General features: G+C 40.0%; 1 protein-coding gene across 3 annotated transcripts in view; it reads right to left on the bottom strand.

Moving 5' to 3' along the window:
* PARD3B (par-3 family cell polarity regulator beta) overlaps positions 1-17,939 on the bottom strand; it is a 424,254-nt gene that overhangs the window by 39,850 nt on the left and 366,465 nt on the right. For all 3 annotated transcript variants that reach the window (XM_057411714.1, XM_057411715.1, XM_057411713.1), the window contains one exon: positions 11,263-11,398. In XM_057411714.1, coding sequence (XP_057267697.1) covers positions 11,263-11,398 — 136 coding nt within the window. The remainder of the gene's footprint in view (positions 1-11,262; positions 11,399-17,939) is intronic.

A 17,939-nucleotide genomic window follows, 5' to 3' on the forward strand; every position in this document is an offset into this window, starting at 1 on the left:
TAGCCTGTTTGAAACTATGCTGCTTCTTGTTCTTCCCAGTCTTGCATTCTTCTCACTGTAATTAGTTTACAAGACTACTTATCCAGATGATTACTGCTTTTAAATGACAGTTGTCTTTTCTTTTACTCCAGTTCATTGTTGTGTAGCATTTTGTCTTGCTATCTGAATACCCAGCTTTTTCTCATTATGTTATCTTCTGATATAAGGCATTTTGAAATACTTCATGAGAGACACTGTATGAAGTAAATTGAATTGAATTTTCTCTCAAAGTCAGGGGCTTTCAGCATCTTTCTCTAGCTAAGTCAGCAGAGCTCTTGGCACCAATGCCAGGATGTAATGGCCCTGCTTTGCAGCCCAGCTATGAGTTTGTGTTCTTTTTAGGGAAAATGAAATGACACTGTCAGTACCTGGAAAGCAAACTGGGGACAGATCAATATTTCCATTTATGATGAGGATAGCAAAACAAAAATGTTTGTGGTATTTTTGAGGTTTTTAACATACACATTGAGATAATGCTATTTGACCATATCGACCTACATCTGGTGCTGGTGCTGAATGTGTACATGGGGGGTATATGCATGTCTATGTCAGAGAAGAAAAGAGGGAGGGAAGGGGGAAATAGCAGGGCATGGAACTAAATTGCAGAGCAAGTAGTGGAAATAGTGAAAAAGCTTCCTGCAGGCATGCAGCTTCACAGGGGAGAGCGAGCCTTTCATTGTCTATAAAATCATGCCTTGCTGGAGGTCCTCAAGTGTAGAAGGGGTAGCGCCTAGAGGCAGTAAATCTCTCACTGTTGTATTATTACATTCTAAACACTTAGCTACTGTACAAACTAGCACACTGCTTCAAGAGAAGAAAAGGAGGAAGAAGGGGGAAAATGAACAAAGGGAAGAAGAGGAAGATGGCAAGAAAATTGGGAAGCAACCCCCTGCCACAGCTCTCCCCAGAAATACTTCACATCAAAGAAAAACCGCAAAAAGTAAATCGTCATGGAGTTAAAAGTTAACCTCAACTCCTTCCATTGTGATCTGATACCACTGGGGAACAGTACTCCTAGAATTTGAATGGTTAGTCTGTAGCACAGGGTATTAAATCCACCTTAATCCTGTTAAACATAGATGCCACTAAAGAGAGGCGCTCTCTCAATGGCACCATGACAAAAGCTCTTCACACTGCAAATTCAATGTGGTTAAGGAAAAAAAAAAGGCAAGAGAAAAGTCCCAAACCCGGATTAATACTGAACAAACAACATCAGCATAAGCAGGCTCAGAGAGGGGAATTGCTTTCCATATGCTCTGGCATCAGGTTCCTCCGGATCTTCAGATACCAGTCTGTAAATGCTACAGACATTGTTTCTCCTGCTTGCAACTGCTGTTGGGTGGCGACCTTCTTTGCTTGCTGATACCAATTTAGCAGTTGGTACAGTTTCTTTGTGATTTGGTACTGTCTGTTGTTTGCTGGTACCAGATGGATACCAGATGGGTAACTGTGGGCAATGGTTCCTCTGTGTTCCAGTCCCAAAAATCACTGCCTATAGGGTCAGTCCTGTCAGTTGACTCCTAAAAAGCACTTCAAAGCACCATTCTGAAAAACCTCAACATCTGTTCCTTACTCCTAATGACCTTAAAAAAATGTTGCAGACATACTTTCCTTTAGCCAGGAGTTACTGTGCATCTGCAGCAAAAATACAACCTTGCAGATGCTTGCAGCCATCAAACTCACTCCTGGCTAATGGCAGCTCCAGAAGCCACCACCTCAACTCTGAAAGTCAGCCCCGAATGTGAAGCATAATCAATATATTCTCTTCTGTGGTAGCTCCACAATGTAGGGTTCAGAGACATTTCAGGGCATTTTTCAAACTACTTTCAGCAGTGAAGTGGAAGAACAAGAAAACAAAAAAGTGCCTTTGAAAGGCTGCAGGAGTACCTGAGGACCAAACACAAGGCATGGAGGGAAAGCAAGGAGAGAGAAAGTGATGGAAGAGATCTGTCAAGTATTAATTTGTGATTGGTCTTTCAAAATGTTGACCTAGTTGTCAAAATACAGACAGGAGCTGAAAGGTCAGTTAATGGTTTTGAACACTGCTTACTGCAGCTCCCTCCTATGTTATTCCATATGACTGCTTCTGTTTCTAAAAAAGGGAGAAAAAGTTTATTTAGGACAGAACAGGATCATTTTGGCAAATTCTCTATATGTGCTAGAGGAGAATGCTGTCTACAGAAAAATATAGCTGACATCAAAGCATGTTCCCCACCCCCTGTCTTGCTTCATGGAGAAGTTATGATAAACAGGTTATGTGTTCCCTAAGGTTACCATGGAAACTCATTCTTTTCAGGCCATCATTTGCAAAGGTAAAATTTGCATTAAAATGTGATGGAATTTGATTTTGTGCATGTGTGTGTGAAACTCAAGTGGGGTCATGCTACCACGCAGTATAGCTATTATGTCAAACCCAGGAGTACACGCTTAAGAGAGAGCTCTATTAATCCGCGTAAACACCTCAGTGACCAAATTACAGTTTAATTGCTAACTTGACACGTATCTTCCTAGCAAATTAAGAGAAATACTTTGAAAATTAGCTTCAAATGCAAATGTTCACACTGATCCACTGGTGGGGACCATTAGATAGTATTTTGCTAAATTCCCCTATAATCATTCCACAGGAAAGACTGAATCTAGATTGTCAGAACTACTTTGTTTTGATGATGACAGACCAGGGATGGAAGGCACAGGAACGTATTTCAAATTATAAATTTTTATCTTACCTTGAAAGAGTTACCATCAAATTATACAGGATATAATTTAATATAACCATGCTTACTACAATATAAGAAACTTTTGGATCTCCTCAGCACCCCAGTTTGATCACTTTGGTCTGAGTCATACCATAACTTCAAAGTCACAATATCACTCTAGGTATTTGCTACTCTAACTTTCCTTGGAATACCTGACGGTGTAAAAGCACCCAGGCTGGGCCTCCCCAAGATCCATGTTTCTTGAGAGCCACTGCCATTATTCCACTGCTGTTATTTGTTGTCATGTGCAGCACTGGTCTTCCTAACCCAAGAGTGCATTATTTGCAATAGTAATTTTGACAATCATTACTTCCAGCCTAGCAAGAAAATCAGAAAAATCTTACAATTGGTGACCAGACTGCATTTTAGATGAGATACCACTATTTGTCCTCTTGTTTAGTTGCATGCATTCCAACATACATGCTGAATTTGATACGCTACTTTATGAAATCTATGCTACTATGGGACGCTGGATTATTCACACATTATCTGCCTTGAGTAGCATGACCCCCTGAAGGCAGCAGGGCCAGAACTCGTATTTCTGCTTGGAAGGCAGACATCCCAATATCACCTGGATTACAGAAGACTCAATATCTCCTATCATACAAGACTTACGACATACAGTTCAGCTGGAACAGCTCTCCTCAACGCTGGGCAATATGACACTTAGCAGCCAGGCCATTTGATAAGCAGCAAAACCACAGGCAGCAGTATCTGTCCCTCTCGCTTTCTTATTGTTAAAACCAAATCAGATTAAAACCAACCCTTCAGATTAGGTTGCATAGAGCCAGTATTTTATCAGGCTCCCTTCTTCATTGGGAAATTCCTGTCTGCAAGTTCCATTTACTAAACAAAGCAAGAAACTTCAAGAACGTTTTAAAAACAATTGCAAACAAAAATGAAATTGATACTAACTTTTGCAGAACTTCTCAAATCTCAGCACATTCAATAGAAGGAAGGTGTTCCGTTGGAACCCATACTGAGCAAGCAAAAAGGTGCTAGCACTCCTTTTTCCCAGTGTTCTTTAATAGCTAGAGTTGAGGTTGAAAGTTGAAAGGAGCTGGACTTGAGCAGAAAAGCCAAACTCCTGTACAGCACCAGCCTTACAGGGTAAATGGAGTTCTCTTTTCCCATTTTTTTGTACTTTATTTTAATGCAGTCTTGATATTAGATTAGCATCTGCACTGCAGACCTTAGACTGGGAACTAATAAAGTTATCCTCCCAATCTCTCCATGTCTGAGTCAGTGACTTTCTTTTTCATTTTAAATAATTATAACAATGTCGCCTGTTTGTTGAGAAAAATAGAGCCTTTATATATTCATAGATAATTGCTATACCCAGCATCCAGTGATACATTCTAATTACTTTTCACACCTTGGCTGTGAAGAAATCTTGAACTTTTTAGTGTTTTTTAACTGCAAGACAATATAGCCAGAGCACTGACACCCTGACTGCTGAAACCACGCCTAGGATGAAATTTAACAAGCAGCTCTGCTAATGCATTTTGCAGTGAGGAACTTCAGCAAAACTCAAGAAGACCCAAGGCTTCCACCTCAGATCTTGTGCTGCAATAATGAAAAGTGTTGTGTAGATACACAATAGAAGAACTCAATCCAGAAATCAAAAGTAATCAAAAGTCCATTATTTCAGTTGGCTGCAGTCACATACTTAACTTTAACAAATAAAGGATCTGTACTCTGTAACAGCCTCAATGACATAGTTGTATTGCTTGACCCAGCCTCTTTCAAGATTGACCCTGTTCTGCACACGCTGGGCAACCACTGCCGTTTGCCTCACTGGGTCATTCTGCTTTCCGTTATGTTAAATGGACAAATTTTGCAGTCCTTTGTCAAAACTGCTATCTGCTTTAGTGGGATGTCATCCCCAGCAGGCAAAACTGAACAGTGACCAGCACCTTTAGGAAACAGGGTGCTGTGTGGGACAACAGTAGCTAGGCAACTCTTTGGATCGTCAGTATTTTTTTAGGGAAGAGATTTCTTTTTCATCAGCAACACACTGAACGAGAACATAACCCAGGGAGATTAAGCTGTGAGAATTCAAAAAGAAGTCATTCGTGTCAGCACCTATTTGATAAATGCACCAGATAGCTGGTAGTAAAGGCAAAAGCTTGTGCCTAAGAAGGGATTAAGTCTGAGGCCTGATTTCAGGCTGGTCTAACAAATGCCGAAGCGCATGCTCAGCTTCAGACATGAATTCTGTGGCATTACAGACTTGTCTTGTGATTAAAAAATGAGCGTGGTTGCAACCAGGGCCCTTTCCCAGAAATTGAAGCATACCTCTTACTAATGGCCTGAGGAAGAGGAGGTCAATTTTAAAAGGAAACCTACTTCTCCCCCCTCCTCCACCTTGTAGTCAGGCTTGTGAGCAGTTGTATTTGATTCTATGGTATGTGGGGCACTGACTTGTTAGGGGTTGGAACCAAGCTGTCCTGGAGAAGTACATATCACTGAGTGTAATGAAAGTTCAAAGTGCAAAGTATTAGATTCAGCAACCCCACATTCCCTGGCTTCATGTTAAAATCTCAGTCCTCCTGCACCTTCTGCATGTGAGGCTGGCCTGAGATTTGACATAGTGTGCACACATGTTCAGGGGAAGTGGCCACACAGCTACCTATCTATGGAGTGATCAAGAAGTATACAGAAAGCTGTTAAAGACTATACTGGCAGAAGCTTGCCAGAACTTAAGCAAATTGCAAAGACCCAGCTACCACGCTACTTGGAACTACAGTGAAACCAGACTACAGCCTAGCTCTGAAAAGGCTATTTCTGTGCCCACGAAATTGTGCTCCAAAGAATAAAAGCTGCAGAGCTGTGGCCTGTGTGCCCAAATGTAGTAACTCTTCAGCACAGATGTAGCATAGATTACATACCCACAACCTCCCCTCATCAATATAATTACCAGCTGGAGGTTTGCTTCTTGCCTCCCTAAACATAGTGGGCAATTAGGAAAAATATATACAACAGAAAACCTCCAGGGCCCATCATACCATATCAACATGATCTGTGGCAGCTGTCATGATCTCCGTGGTCTCCCCACTCAAGTTCTCCATTTTGGCAACGTCAGAAGAACCTCTCCTAACTGCAAGGGACATGACCACTGGCACATGTGTTAATGTGGAACCTCTCTGTACTGTGAATCAGGAAGGATGGCCACAGCCCTGCACCACCACGTGTTTTTGTCTGATTTCCTTCAACTACTTGGATGAAGTAAGAGAAATTATTGAAATACAACAGAAAGCACCTGTGTGACGAGGTACCTTGCGGCATAGATGGCACAATGTAATTCTGGAGCTCACATACTGTTGTAGGGTACAAACAGTACCGGTGGACTTTGATAAGACGACATATGGCACCAGAACTGTTTCCCTTGGTAAATAAGAGCGTGTACACAGTGTTAAGCATGAAGACATGAGCATTTCAGACTCCCTTCTGGTTCAGATAACCTACGCCAAATTCAACCTTTGTGTAAGTAGGAATGACTCCAAACCAGTTTTAAGAGTCATTCTTTATTACCAGAATTAATGGAATTGAATTTGGCTCTCTTTGCATGTGCCATTTGGAATAGTTTATTTTTCACATGAGGTTTGGCAGGGATTTCTCCAAAATAATTTCCCCTGAAACTTACCCCCAAAAGCCAGCCTGTAAATTTCAAAATCCCTGTTTAGTTTGAACGGCTCTTTAGAATACATCCCGATCTGAAACCTTCATTATACAGAGACAAGAAGTGACCATAAAAAGTCCTTGATTGGTAAGTTAATCATACATCCGAATAAAATGTTCTGCATACTATCTTAATTAGTATTTTAATAACATATACACAAATACTTTCAATCCATGGTTTTCAAAGCAGCTGTACTTTGAGTACATGAATCTATATATTTAATTCAATGTTTTCTACTATTAGTATGTGGGCTCAGAAAGTCTGGAATTCACAGCAGTTTCTGCTATATGGTTTCACATAGTACATAAAATTGTCAGCTTCTCCCATTGCGCTAGAAGACAGGAATGTTATTATTCTAGAAGCTGGAATTCTGGTTTCTAACCATGATCCAACACAAACGTCTGTGCGTTTTGGGAACCTAACCTATTTGAAATGCAACATCCTGAACCTGGAATTAATTGATCATGAAAAGTATAAACAGCTCCTTATTCATCCTGAAGCAAGTGTAGAACCCTTTGACACATTATGGAAAAATAATGCAGTTCTTAACCCTCCTTTTTTTGTTCTGGTTGATTTTTAGGCTTGGATCCCTGCCAGGCACACAATAAAGTACTTGGCCTTTAACACAGACAGGCATGATTCTTCTTTCATACTCTGAACTGGGAACTGACAAAACTCAGTACATTACAGGTTTGTTTCAACAGAAATGTTCACAGCTAGTACCCAGAGACAGCTTTTCTTATATCTTTAGGTTATTTATCAGCTTGCAAATCTGATCTGCAAATAAGGAAATAGCTTTTAGAACCAGTTAACACGAAGTTTTGTACAGTGAAGCTGATGTGATCACTAACAGGTGAAGAACTATTTGCAACGTGGCTGGTGTTACACACAGTCCTTGAACATACATTAAAAAGATAAAGTTTCAAGGATTTACTGCCACCCTGAAGGAAAGAATTGATGTTTTAAGTAACTGGATTTGTAAAAAGTGTGTAAGACAATCCAAGTAAATCCTCAAATAAATTATTAATTCCTCGTTATTTAAATGCCCTTAAATACAAGTGCAGATGCTAACTTCACAGGTTTGTCTTGACAGCTCCTTTGCTATTTCGCATGATCTGGTATCAGTCTTTGACTATAAAGCCCTGAAAAGATGTGCCTCACGAAAAAGTCCTCCAGCTCCTAAGGAGACTAAGTTCTTGCAGCTTAGTGTTTACATGGTTCTCTCAGGGTCTGAGTGACACTGCAGTATATGATAATAGTATATAAACATATTATGCCTCTTTCCATAAACCTGGATTACATTTGTATAGGATAAGTTCATGAGCGCTTTCACTAGCTCATGTCCAACTAAGACATGAGTGGGTATGCACATGCCTAAACTCTGTCTTGAGCAGAGACTTCCTGATATACCCTAGGTGTCAGAATTTCAGGGTAATCTCACATTACACTGACAACAACAGGCATTCATTTTCCTACACAATATCTATACTTATCATCAGCCTGTCCTTTGGTTAACTAGCTGAGGTTTACTTTAAGCCTTGTGATCCACCCTATAGCATTTGGCTTATCATCTATCCTAGCTATAAACATAAAAGGGGGTTGGCAGGGGTGGGGATGAGTCCAAAGGACGCAAACCTCAACAACAAACCAAAGCACAAAGGAACTGGAAAATTTCAAAGGGTCTGGCTCTCTAGCACAGACAGTGCTATATACATGTGTCTGTTTATGGAGACACACTAAACTGAATTATTCAGTTACTTACAAAAAGAAAAAGAACAGACTGTGGGGAAGGGAGAGCAGAATGAAGGCGCAAGAGAGCAAAAAATGCATCCTGCAACAGATGAGAAGAACAGAGGAAAACTGGAAAATGGATGCGGGGGGGGGGTGGGGGGTGGGGTGGGTGGGAAATGGATGATGAGAGAATAGCAGGCCTATTTAAAATGAATTTTTGACCTTATTTTTAAAACATTTATGGATCCCAATTGCCTGTCATGAGATCATTTTCCCCTACAATGCCAGCTTTTCAGCCGGCTCTGCACTTTAACTTGATTTATCCCACTTTCAAAAAAAAGTAGATTGTTAGAAATACCCCTTCTATTAGAAATTCTGCCCCACTACAGTGTCAGCTAAAGGCCACTTGTCAATGTCAGCTTTATCAGATAGAAATTTGCCTCATAGGTTCTCAGATACTTTTTGGGGAGGACAAGACCCAGGGTCCGTTTCTGAAGCTGTTGATTTGTGATGGGATTGTGTCTTCTCAAATTATCCTCTGTTATTTCCCAACTTATCTGCATGTTTCATGAGATGGTGGGAAGTGATTACAGCAGCTGCTGTACATTAGAAAGATATCTTATAGGAAAGCTGACTTAGGTAAAACAGCTGACTGACAAAAGCACAGAAAGAACTAACAGAGTATTAAAAAAAATAGGGAGATCTCCTTTCCAGCTGCAGCTTCCCTTGTGCCGTAACCTCTTGTGGGAAAGAAGAAAACTTATACCAGAAGGTTTTCCTCTTCCTCAGCTGCCTGTCTTTAAAGAAAGACCCGACATCCTGAAGATGAGTTTTTATTTATTTATAATTATGCAATTAGTCATCAGCATGCCTCTTCACTGATGAGCAAAGGTGGAAAACATCATCTGTTGTTCAATCTGCGTTAGCACAGTACTGCTGAGGGTCAGCAGTCTGAGGTGGGAAAGGTGACATTGCTTAAGGACTCTCCTGGCAAGATTCTTTGAGACATTTGTTTTCTTGTTAACATTTTTGATTCTATAGTTGTTCCATTTTTTTCTGTCTGGACTGACGTAACGTAGGTATTTTACAGGTAAAACTACATGTAAGAGTAGAAATTTCAGCCAGGAGTCCAAAGGGAGCAAGCTGTGGCCACAGTATTTTCCAGACTGAAAGACAGTGCTTATGAAAGCAAGGCTGGATGGATCAACGGATGATATTGTTGCAGTGAAGAGACCGGAACTCTTTGAAATTTGTAAACCACTTCAACAAGAGGAAACCGTTGCAGCAACAAACTTCAGAGTATTAAAGCCCTTAAGGTAAACTCTGATTTTTAATCAGACTGCCATTCCTCACAACAGAGACATTTAAAATATTCTGCATTGGAAGGACAAAAAGAAAAACCCTGGTGCCACTATTATGAATCAGTTCAAGATTGAGATACTTAAAGCTCCCTTTCAGGTGCTCTGATCAAGGACAACTTGCCTCACAGGAAAAGCAAAGCTTTGGAAATCAGTAATCTCTGGGCATTATACCTAATAGGAAAGGCTTAGAAAGGATTACCTAGAAGAAACCTTTGTGAATCTCAGGAAACTACACTGGACCATAAATCTCAACCTCCTCTGAGGATTAATAAAGCTTTATCAGTTTCAGATAAGAAGCAGAAAACCTCAGGCTGCTGAAGAGGTACCACTGGCCCAGTCTGGGGCTTCTGTCAGGCTTATCACACCATACATTTCAACAGAAAGACACATCTGATGCAAATTCTAATTTTAGTTTACAAAAGCTATTCAGAAGAAGAATGGCAACTACGCATATTCCCAAATTTGGGTCACAAAATATAAGGCAGTAGATAAAAGTTAACTGCTTTAAGGAAAGAATTATTTTGCTGAAGGCAGTGCTTTCAGCAACTGGGTAAGAATAATATATACAGCAACATTTGAGGGGTTAATGAACAAACACGTAGGATAACTTATGTAAAACCACCCTTTTTACTAACCTCTCCGTGACTGCAATAGTCTAGTCTCACACATGACTTTTTTGGACTACAATCCCAATGCTTGAAGGTTTCACTTCAGCATTCACACTGATAGTTTGGAGGACAAACTAACTATTCTGTGATCCTATGATGTTAAAACCACGGTTAGTTCAAGCTTCAGGTGTATGTAGATTCTTAAGATTTTAACATAATTCTGTCTCTTTTTAAACTAAAATTTTAAATTTAGCATAAATTGCATCTTATCAAAGTTACATTTGTGAATGCTGGTTGATTATAATTACTTTTAAAGAGACAGAGTCCAACTCTGAAACCTGCTCAGGTGGAGCTCTTGAGTACTGCAGTTGTGATCCCACAGACTATAGCTGTTGCATTTATTTAAAACATTCAAAAATCCAGCACTGTTGATTTAATCTCTGGTTCTACCACAGAACCTTTGGTAGTGGGGTAGATAATACATCATTGTGTGGTGTGAAACAGGGAATACAGCATGTCTGTAACAGCTCTATAGTATAGGCGTAATATTTTAACTTCTTTTGGTGGGAGAGGAGCAAATTATTCCATGTTTTGGTTACTTATTTCAGTTACTGAGGATGTATTGTGGCCAGACTGCTACTGTCCAGTGTGCAGAAAGAAAGGCAGGAGCAGACATGCCTCGGTTTCCTCCCTCTCACTTTGCAGATAAGCACAGTGAGAGTCTGCTCTTCTAACGCTCTTTTAACCCAGGGAACCACTGGATGAACTGCCAGAGTGCCATAAATCCTGCTGAAAAGCCTTGATTCTACCACTTGACAACATCTGGCAGCGACTTCATACCTTAGGCCTAAAGAGAGGAAACCTGGGCCTAAATCAAACACGGTGAGCAGACAAGTTATTTTTAGCCAGCTTTTCATGTTATTCATATTTTCTTTGGTGGGCTGGCATTAAGGATTTCCCTATTTCTACAACCCCCGAAATTCATGTTAAGATGACAACAGTATTTTTGGAAATCACAGGCAAATCAGCACCTTCTGCTAATCCTGAACCCTGCAAAAGCATTTTGCATCACAATGTGGACCTACCCAACGCTGGTCGTAATCAGAGGGTTGCGTTCTTCCTTCGTCATCCTCATAGAAAGGCAAGCCTTCCCGCCTGGCCTGGTGGTACTCCTTCCGTAACTTCTGGATACGATCAGCATTCCCACCACCTGTGCAGCCACTGAGAGAAAATAAAAATGCTAAATACAACTCAGATGTACGCACGTATCTAACACCAGGCACCCATATGAACACACACACAGAGTTGCCTCACCTGGGACAAATGGGCTATGAATATTTGATAGTCCTGACTTGCACAGTGCCTGCTGGCCCACATCACCCTTATCTTTGCTTTCTTGTATTAATAAAGCTGCTAATTGTGAACTTGAGCCCCATTTTTTAAAAAGCTGTCCCTGTCCAAAGAACTTAACAATTCCAGTGCAAGACAAGAGACAACAGATGGATGCAGACAGATGGGGGAGCACAAGGAAACTTTTAACATTCCTATGAGCAGCTATAAATGGCTATCATATTTTAATAATAATGATGATGATGATGATAAGCTGCCAAAAAAATGTTTCCTTTTGCTCCCACGCTAAATGTGGAATTCCCCTAAAATTACATTTGTTCAAGGTAAAGAATACACTATATTCACAGAGACGCATAAAAAGAAGTTTTACCTTACAAAAACAATCTTCCTCCCAATTAAATGAAGAACTAAAACATCAGCCATGAAAATACAGGGGAGACAAGAGAGATGGGAAAGCACACTACCAAACCTTGACACCATTTTTTAAAGTGGTAATTAAACAGTAATCCACTTAGTAGTCCACAAAGACTCCTTGTATGCTGAACTGCACACACTGCAAACTGCCACGGTTATGCTAGTGGAGTTACTTAGTTTATCAAGTTAAATACATATCTGTCTTTGCAAATTTTGACCCTGGTGAGCCTTCTAAAACCTTACAGCTGGACTTGCACAACTGTGGAAGCTGAAGCTATACATGGAAAGATTAAAAAAAGAATCATGAAAATAACTAAGAATAAAAAAAAATACAGCCACATTTAAAATTAATAAATTAAAAGTTTCCTGCAGCTATTTCAGCCCTGCTATAGTCAGCATTGGGGTGAATACTGACTGTACGGCTCAGTAGCATTTACTGGCATTCACAGGGAATTGTCATACAACTTATTTGTGGCCATTCCTAAACTCAGACAAATGTTATTGCAGAACATCATCATATATTCTCTTAATCTGCAACCTTAACTCTGCCTCATCAACAGTGGGCTAGAGAAGTACAGATTTATTCATATGAGCACAGACACTGTGGTGCAGCTTGTCACACTCCCCTCCAACACAGGTATGCCAGAATATGGGGAAGCATTTAATAGGATTTGCATAGAGAAATGAATTTGGAAAACACATACAAAAGATTGGACATAGACCTAATAGGTCAATAAGAAGTACTTTTTAGCATCTAATACCAATCTAGATTAGTTGGAAATTAACTAGAAATGAAGGGAAATTCCATGTAGAGTGCAAATGCAACTGAATATGCAGTCAGGATTGGAAATGTTTACTTGCGGTATCAGTATGTTTCCATGAAAAATCAAACACTTAAATCACTTGCCTTCCCTGGATCCTAAATTATCCAGCCCCTCTACTCTTACAAAGTCCCAGAGGTTTCAGGCTTTTCTGGCTGACTTACTGAACTCTTCCAGAGCATACACGATTTTTCTCATGATCTGCCAAGGCAGCGCAGAAAGCTTGCATAAACACTGTGGACTGTTAAGGGGAAAAAAGTACATTCCCTTTTCCCCTTGATTCCTTCCACAGATAAATACCCTCCTTCCTTGCATGAATTCTTGTCAAACAGGGGAGAACCATTTCCAGTTTGCAAAACACTAGAATTGAGAACTAGCTAATAGGGGCTATCAGTTAGAACAGTGAAGCTTGGTCCATGAGCAACACACCACCTGTGAAATCCCCTGACTTTAGTTGTGAGTACAGATAAAGAGTCTAATTAGGGCTGCTAACATACAGATAAGGTCCAAAGTGTTGTCCCTGTTGCTTTGCAAACATCATTACGCAAAGCAGCACTAGCTAAGAGAGGAAAATGCGGAAATACAGGCAACAGGTCTGGATTGATTCCAGCCCATCTGGCTCCCTGCAGTTCTCTGCAAACTGTCTTAGTGCCTGTCACCAGTGCCCTAATGGCCACACACCCAATTTCCATCTCCAGGTATTCTGGCTGAAGAAGTAATCTGAAAGTACTGTATTTTTTCCCCCCTTTTTGTAAACGGAAGCTGATATCGATGCATCATAAAACCTCAATGCATCAATGCACCAAGAGCAGCCTGTGCTCCGTTTAATGGAGCTCTCCCGTAGGTGAACTTCCTTCTGCTTAAACCCATCTAGCCAGCAAGTGGAAGAAGGTGTTGCAGAGAACAAGATTATTATACATATTAAAAGACTGGGACTGACAGCATTTTCTTTAGCAAACCTCTGCCAGGCCGTATTAAAATACAAATCCTAACCATGAGAATGAGTAGGAACGTTTGAATGAAAGATAGCAGCACATGGGAAGCTATCCATCTGGATTAGTGTGAAAACACAAGCATAATCTCTGTGGAAACAAGCAGCTCCGTGAAGTCTGATTTCCTGCGCTTCTCTCCTGTGGGTTCTCTGGTGTCCGATTAGGGACTGAGTTCACACTGCAGTGTTTCTCTCAAGCAAGGGCATTTGCCTGGGCGTCTCTAGCAGACTGCTTATTTTCATGAAATTTAGGGATCCAGTATCTTTGGAACATTGAATTGCCTGTCAAGTCTGGTCAAAACCAGCCAGCAGGTTCTGAATTTTAAGAAAGGTGGGGAGAACAGGTTGAAAGAGGGTCAGTCAGTGCATCACCTTCATTTCTTCAGGGAACAGTTAGAGCTTCACAGCTCTTTTATCTTTCTTTTTCCCCTCCATCACTGTTTATAGGCACAAATGTAAAAGACATTGGCTTTTGAAAGCTGCATTCTAGCTTACCATGAAAGTTTTACCCACTCCTGAGTAACACAAGATGAATACGATGCCCTGTGCAATGCTCATGAAACAGTTCTGAATTTCAAGTTGGCTCCTGACAATTCTGTGAATATATGAACCACATTCAAACTCACCAGATGAATTCAATCAGCACTGTGCAAATATCGCATACATAATCTATTAGTTTACCCCAAAGAAACTGAAGCATTGAATTCAAACAGAATGAAGTCATCAGTAATAAAAAAAAGAAACTGATAAGGCAATATTAAAAAAAACCAACACAATTTTCCAAGATTTGCAGGGAAGATCATACATTGACTGTAAACTATTCTCCCATCTGCCTATAAATACATAATTAAAAAATATAGGTTTGATCAGATAGCAGTTCTCAGACAGGGAAATGGCAGATGAACACCAGTTCAAATATTTTGGCTGCAGGACTATTTATACTGAAAAGGAACCTGAACTTGCAGAAGAAATACAAAAACAATACTCCAATCAAAGTCAATTTATATTAGGAGACTTACTGAAGCTTTATACCAAGCCTAGTAAGTACAGCAGACAGATTGCTTCTACGGTAGCTTTACATTTAATGCAGTGCTCCCTCCTTAAGGAGATATAAATATTACAGCCCTCATCATATCTACAATTCTGTGCACAACTCACTCCCCTGACATGGCTCCCTGCACTGAATGATCTTCAGAGAACTGTGCAACCATCCCCTCCACCACGGCTCTAACATTTAAACTACCCATGGACTTCTCTGTTGTCACAAGGCTGTAAGAGAACTGTCCACTCTGCACTTTGCAATTAATTTCAGGCCAATTTCCCACAGTTGTGCTACATGTTAAGCAGAGTGATTCGGAAGAGGCAAATAAATAATGTCTAGGTGAGGAAAAAGTCTCCAGGAAACCTTACAAAGGGTTTAGCAAAGACTCAGATGCTGATTTCAAATGACAGTAACAAAACCTGTCCAAAATCCCAAGCCAAAAATCATCTTAAGAGAACTTCAACAGTTCTTTGAATAAGCTGCACATACTGCAAGGATTTTTCAGGGAAATATTAAAAAATAAATAATAATCTTATGTAACATTCAAAAGAGGTAAAATGAGCACATTCCCATCAGCCTTTCTGTAGCTCTGCTAGATACAATCCTTACAAATGAAAGCTTTCTTCTGCCCTAGGAGAAAGACGAAAAGAAATCTGGATGATTGTTCCATGCTCCTGGGGCTGTACTTCCAACAGATAAACACCAGAGATCACCATCTTTGTCCTGTGCCTGAATCTGTCAGAGGCACCTGACAGGTTCCACCTTGCCCACTGAAATTGTAAAGGGTCCTGCTATGAAACTCAATGAATACCGTTGGAACAGGCATCCCAAACCAAAAAGGAAACCACTATTTGGCACAGACTTGGCTTCAAGCTATCTCGAACAGTATGCAAAATATGACTGTGAAATTTGGTCCCAGCATCTCTGAAGGGATAGATGAACAAGCACCATAGCAAGAACATTATATGAAAGACAAGTCATTTTTTTCAAAGAATCAAAACATCATCATCGGTATGTAATACATATGGCTCATTTTTTGGCAATAAAATCTCCCCTCTGTTCCTCCTCTGAGTTGCTAACCTGGATTTCAATCCTTCAGATTAAAAATACCATTTTTTAAATTAGTGACTTCTTACTGCAGCTCTTCAGATAATACAAAATTAAAAACAAGTGCTCCATGTACACAGTAAGATAAACCACTTAAAGCTGTATATAAACATGCATTTAAAGAGGCAATAAACATTTTGTTTTCAGTGGTTTTCCTAAACACATTAATATTGCAGAGCTTTTTTGCCAGCCACTTCTTTCAAACGCTGATTTCACCCATCTGACTGTCAGCCTCTCAACAAACTGGCACTTCCAAGTGAAAATGAAATAAAAAAGAGGAAAGAAAGGAAAAGAAAAAGTGATTTTCTATTAACAAACAAATCCAAGACAAAATGTGTTTCACAGAGTCAAGAGAATGGACAATCTTCCATTCACAATCTGCTCTAAACAGAACTAATTTTATATACGGAAAGGAACATAGTGGTCTGCAAAGACATATAGCATAAGGGAGTCCGACAGAGCATGTAAGAGTATCTTTCACTTTCATTTTGAAGTTATAACAAATAAATATTTGAGTACATTACTTCAGCCCTTGTCTTTCTACCCTGAAGTATCACACTGATACAAAGATATTTCTGCAGCCTCAGTAGTGAGAGGAAATAAAAAGAACTGTGGGAAGTGATAAAAAGAAAATCAATGATAAGAACATAATTTTACAGTATTTCAGCTTTCACTTTTGTCAACCACCACGAGAGAGTTTAGAAAGAAAAGAACATTTGTTGTTTTCATATGCACTTGAGTAAATGAACGATGCTGCTGTGAAAGACTTGTCAGAAACACCTTGTGACATCACTGGTACTGCCTTACAGGCTCAGGAATCATCTTTGATATGCAGCCAAAGCCAGCCTGTGTTCTGGCTATACACACCCTATGCTGAGGACCTAATTTGAGAACAATGTCTTCCTAGCTACCAGAACCATGCACATGGTTGTATTGGTCTCTATGACATTTGCTTTCTTGCTCTGGGTGGGAATATACCCTATGTATACGCAATTACTGTCTTTATCAATGGAGAGGGGCCCCAGTAGGACACTTGACTTGGAAACCTGTGCAAAGTGACCAGGAGGAAGATTTTGAGCCAAGTTCCATTTAGTCAGGAATATCCTGAAAGGGTCTGTATAGATGGGCTGACATGAAAAGCTTTAGATGGATATGTTTCTCGCTATCCATAGGTACATAAATACATATAAAGTCAAAAATCATAATTAAAATGCAGGAAAACAAACTACACTGAAGAAGCTATTTATGCTCGTTTGAACTCTTACACTAAAGTCCCTGAGACTTAATCTGCTTTACAATATTTAGAAAAGTCACAACTGTGTTTCAATGGAAGATGCACTGTCACCTTTCAATTCTCTAGGCTAACATAAAAGCAGTACAACCACTTCTGTCCAAAAGGTCAAAGACTCCTAGGGCAGCACATGACTACCATTTGTCTGGATGTAAACTGAGACCTAGTGACCCCGTAACATCACTACTGACCTCTTGACATTAGGAGCTTAGTAGAAAGACAGAAGATGATATTCTCAGGTTCCTACAGACTCATTAGGAAGAAAGAAGGAAAGAGAACCTTGCATGATATGAATTAGCAGCGTCATTAACCTTTTCTTTCCCCAAATAGCTCATAATATGTTTACAGAAGCCTCAAAAGAATGATTTGAAGATTGAGACCAACAGATTTGTATCACTTTCAGTTTTTCCAAACTGTTTATAAAATCTCTCAGTGGCTTGACATAAAGCATCCTTTTATGCTTCCCTCCTTTCACATGACATACAACACCTTTTCCTGTTTATCATGGCAGATGGCCTAGACATTCAGATGAGCATCATCTTTTCAACCCAGGCCACTTCTCATCTCCATTAGTCTCCTTTACAGTTGACTACAGCTGGCCAGAAATAATGGGAGGTGTAGCTTAATTTGTTGCTTTATGGAAACAAAATTGGCACACTGAGGTTTAACTTCACTGTAACAGCAGAAACAACATGTGCTACTCTAACAGAAACAGGCTATTTGCAATCAGTTAGGAAGACAAAAAA

The sequence above is a fragment of the Pezoporus wallicus genome, unplaced genomic scaffold (genome assembly GCF_028554395.1).
Source record: "Pezoporus wallicus isolate ANWC-B61680 ecotype Strahan unplaced genomic scaffold, APGP_CSIRO_Pwel_v1 contig_6732, whole genome shotgun sequence".
Classification (NCBI taxonomy): domain Eukaryota; kingdom Metazoa; phylum Chordata; class Aves; order Psittaciformes; family Psittacidae; genus Pezoporus; species Pezoporus wallicus.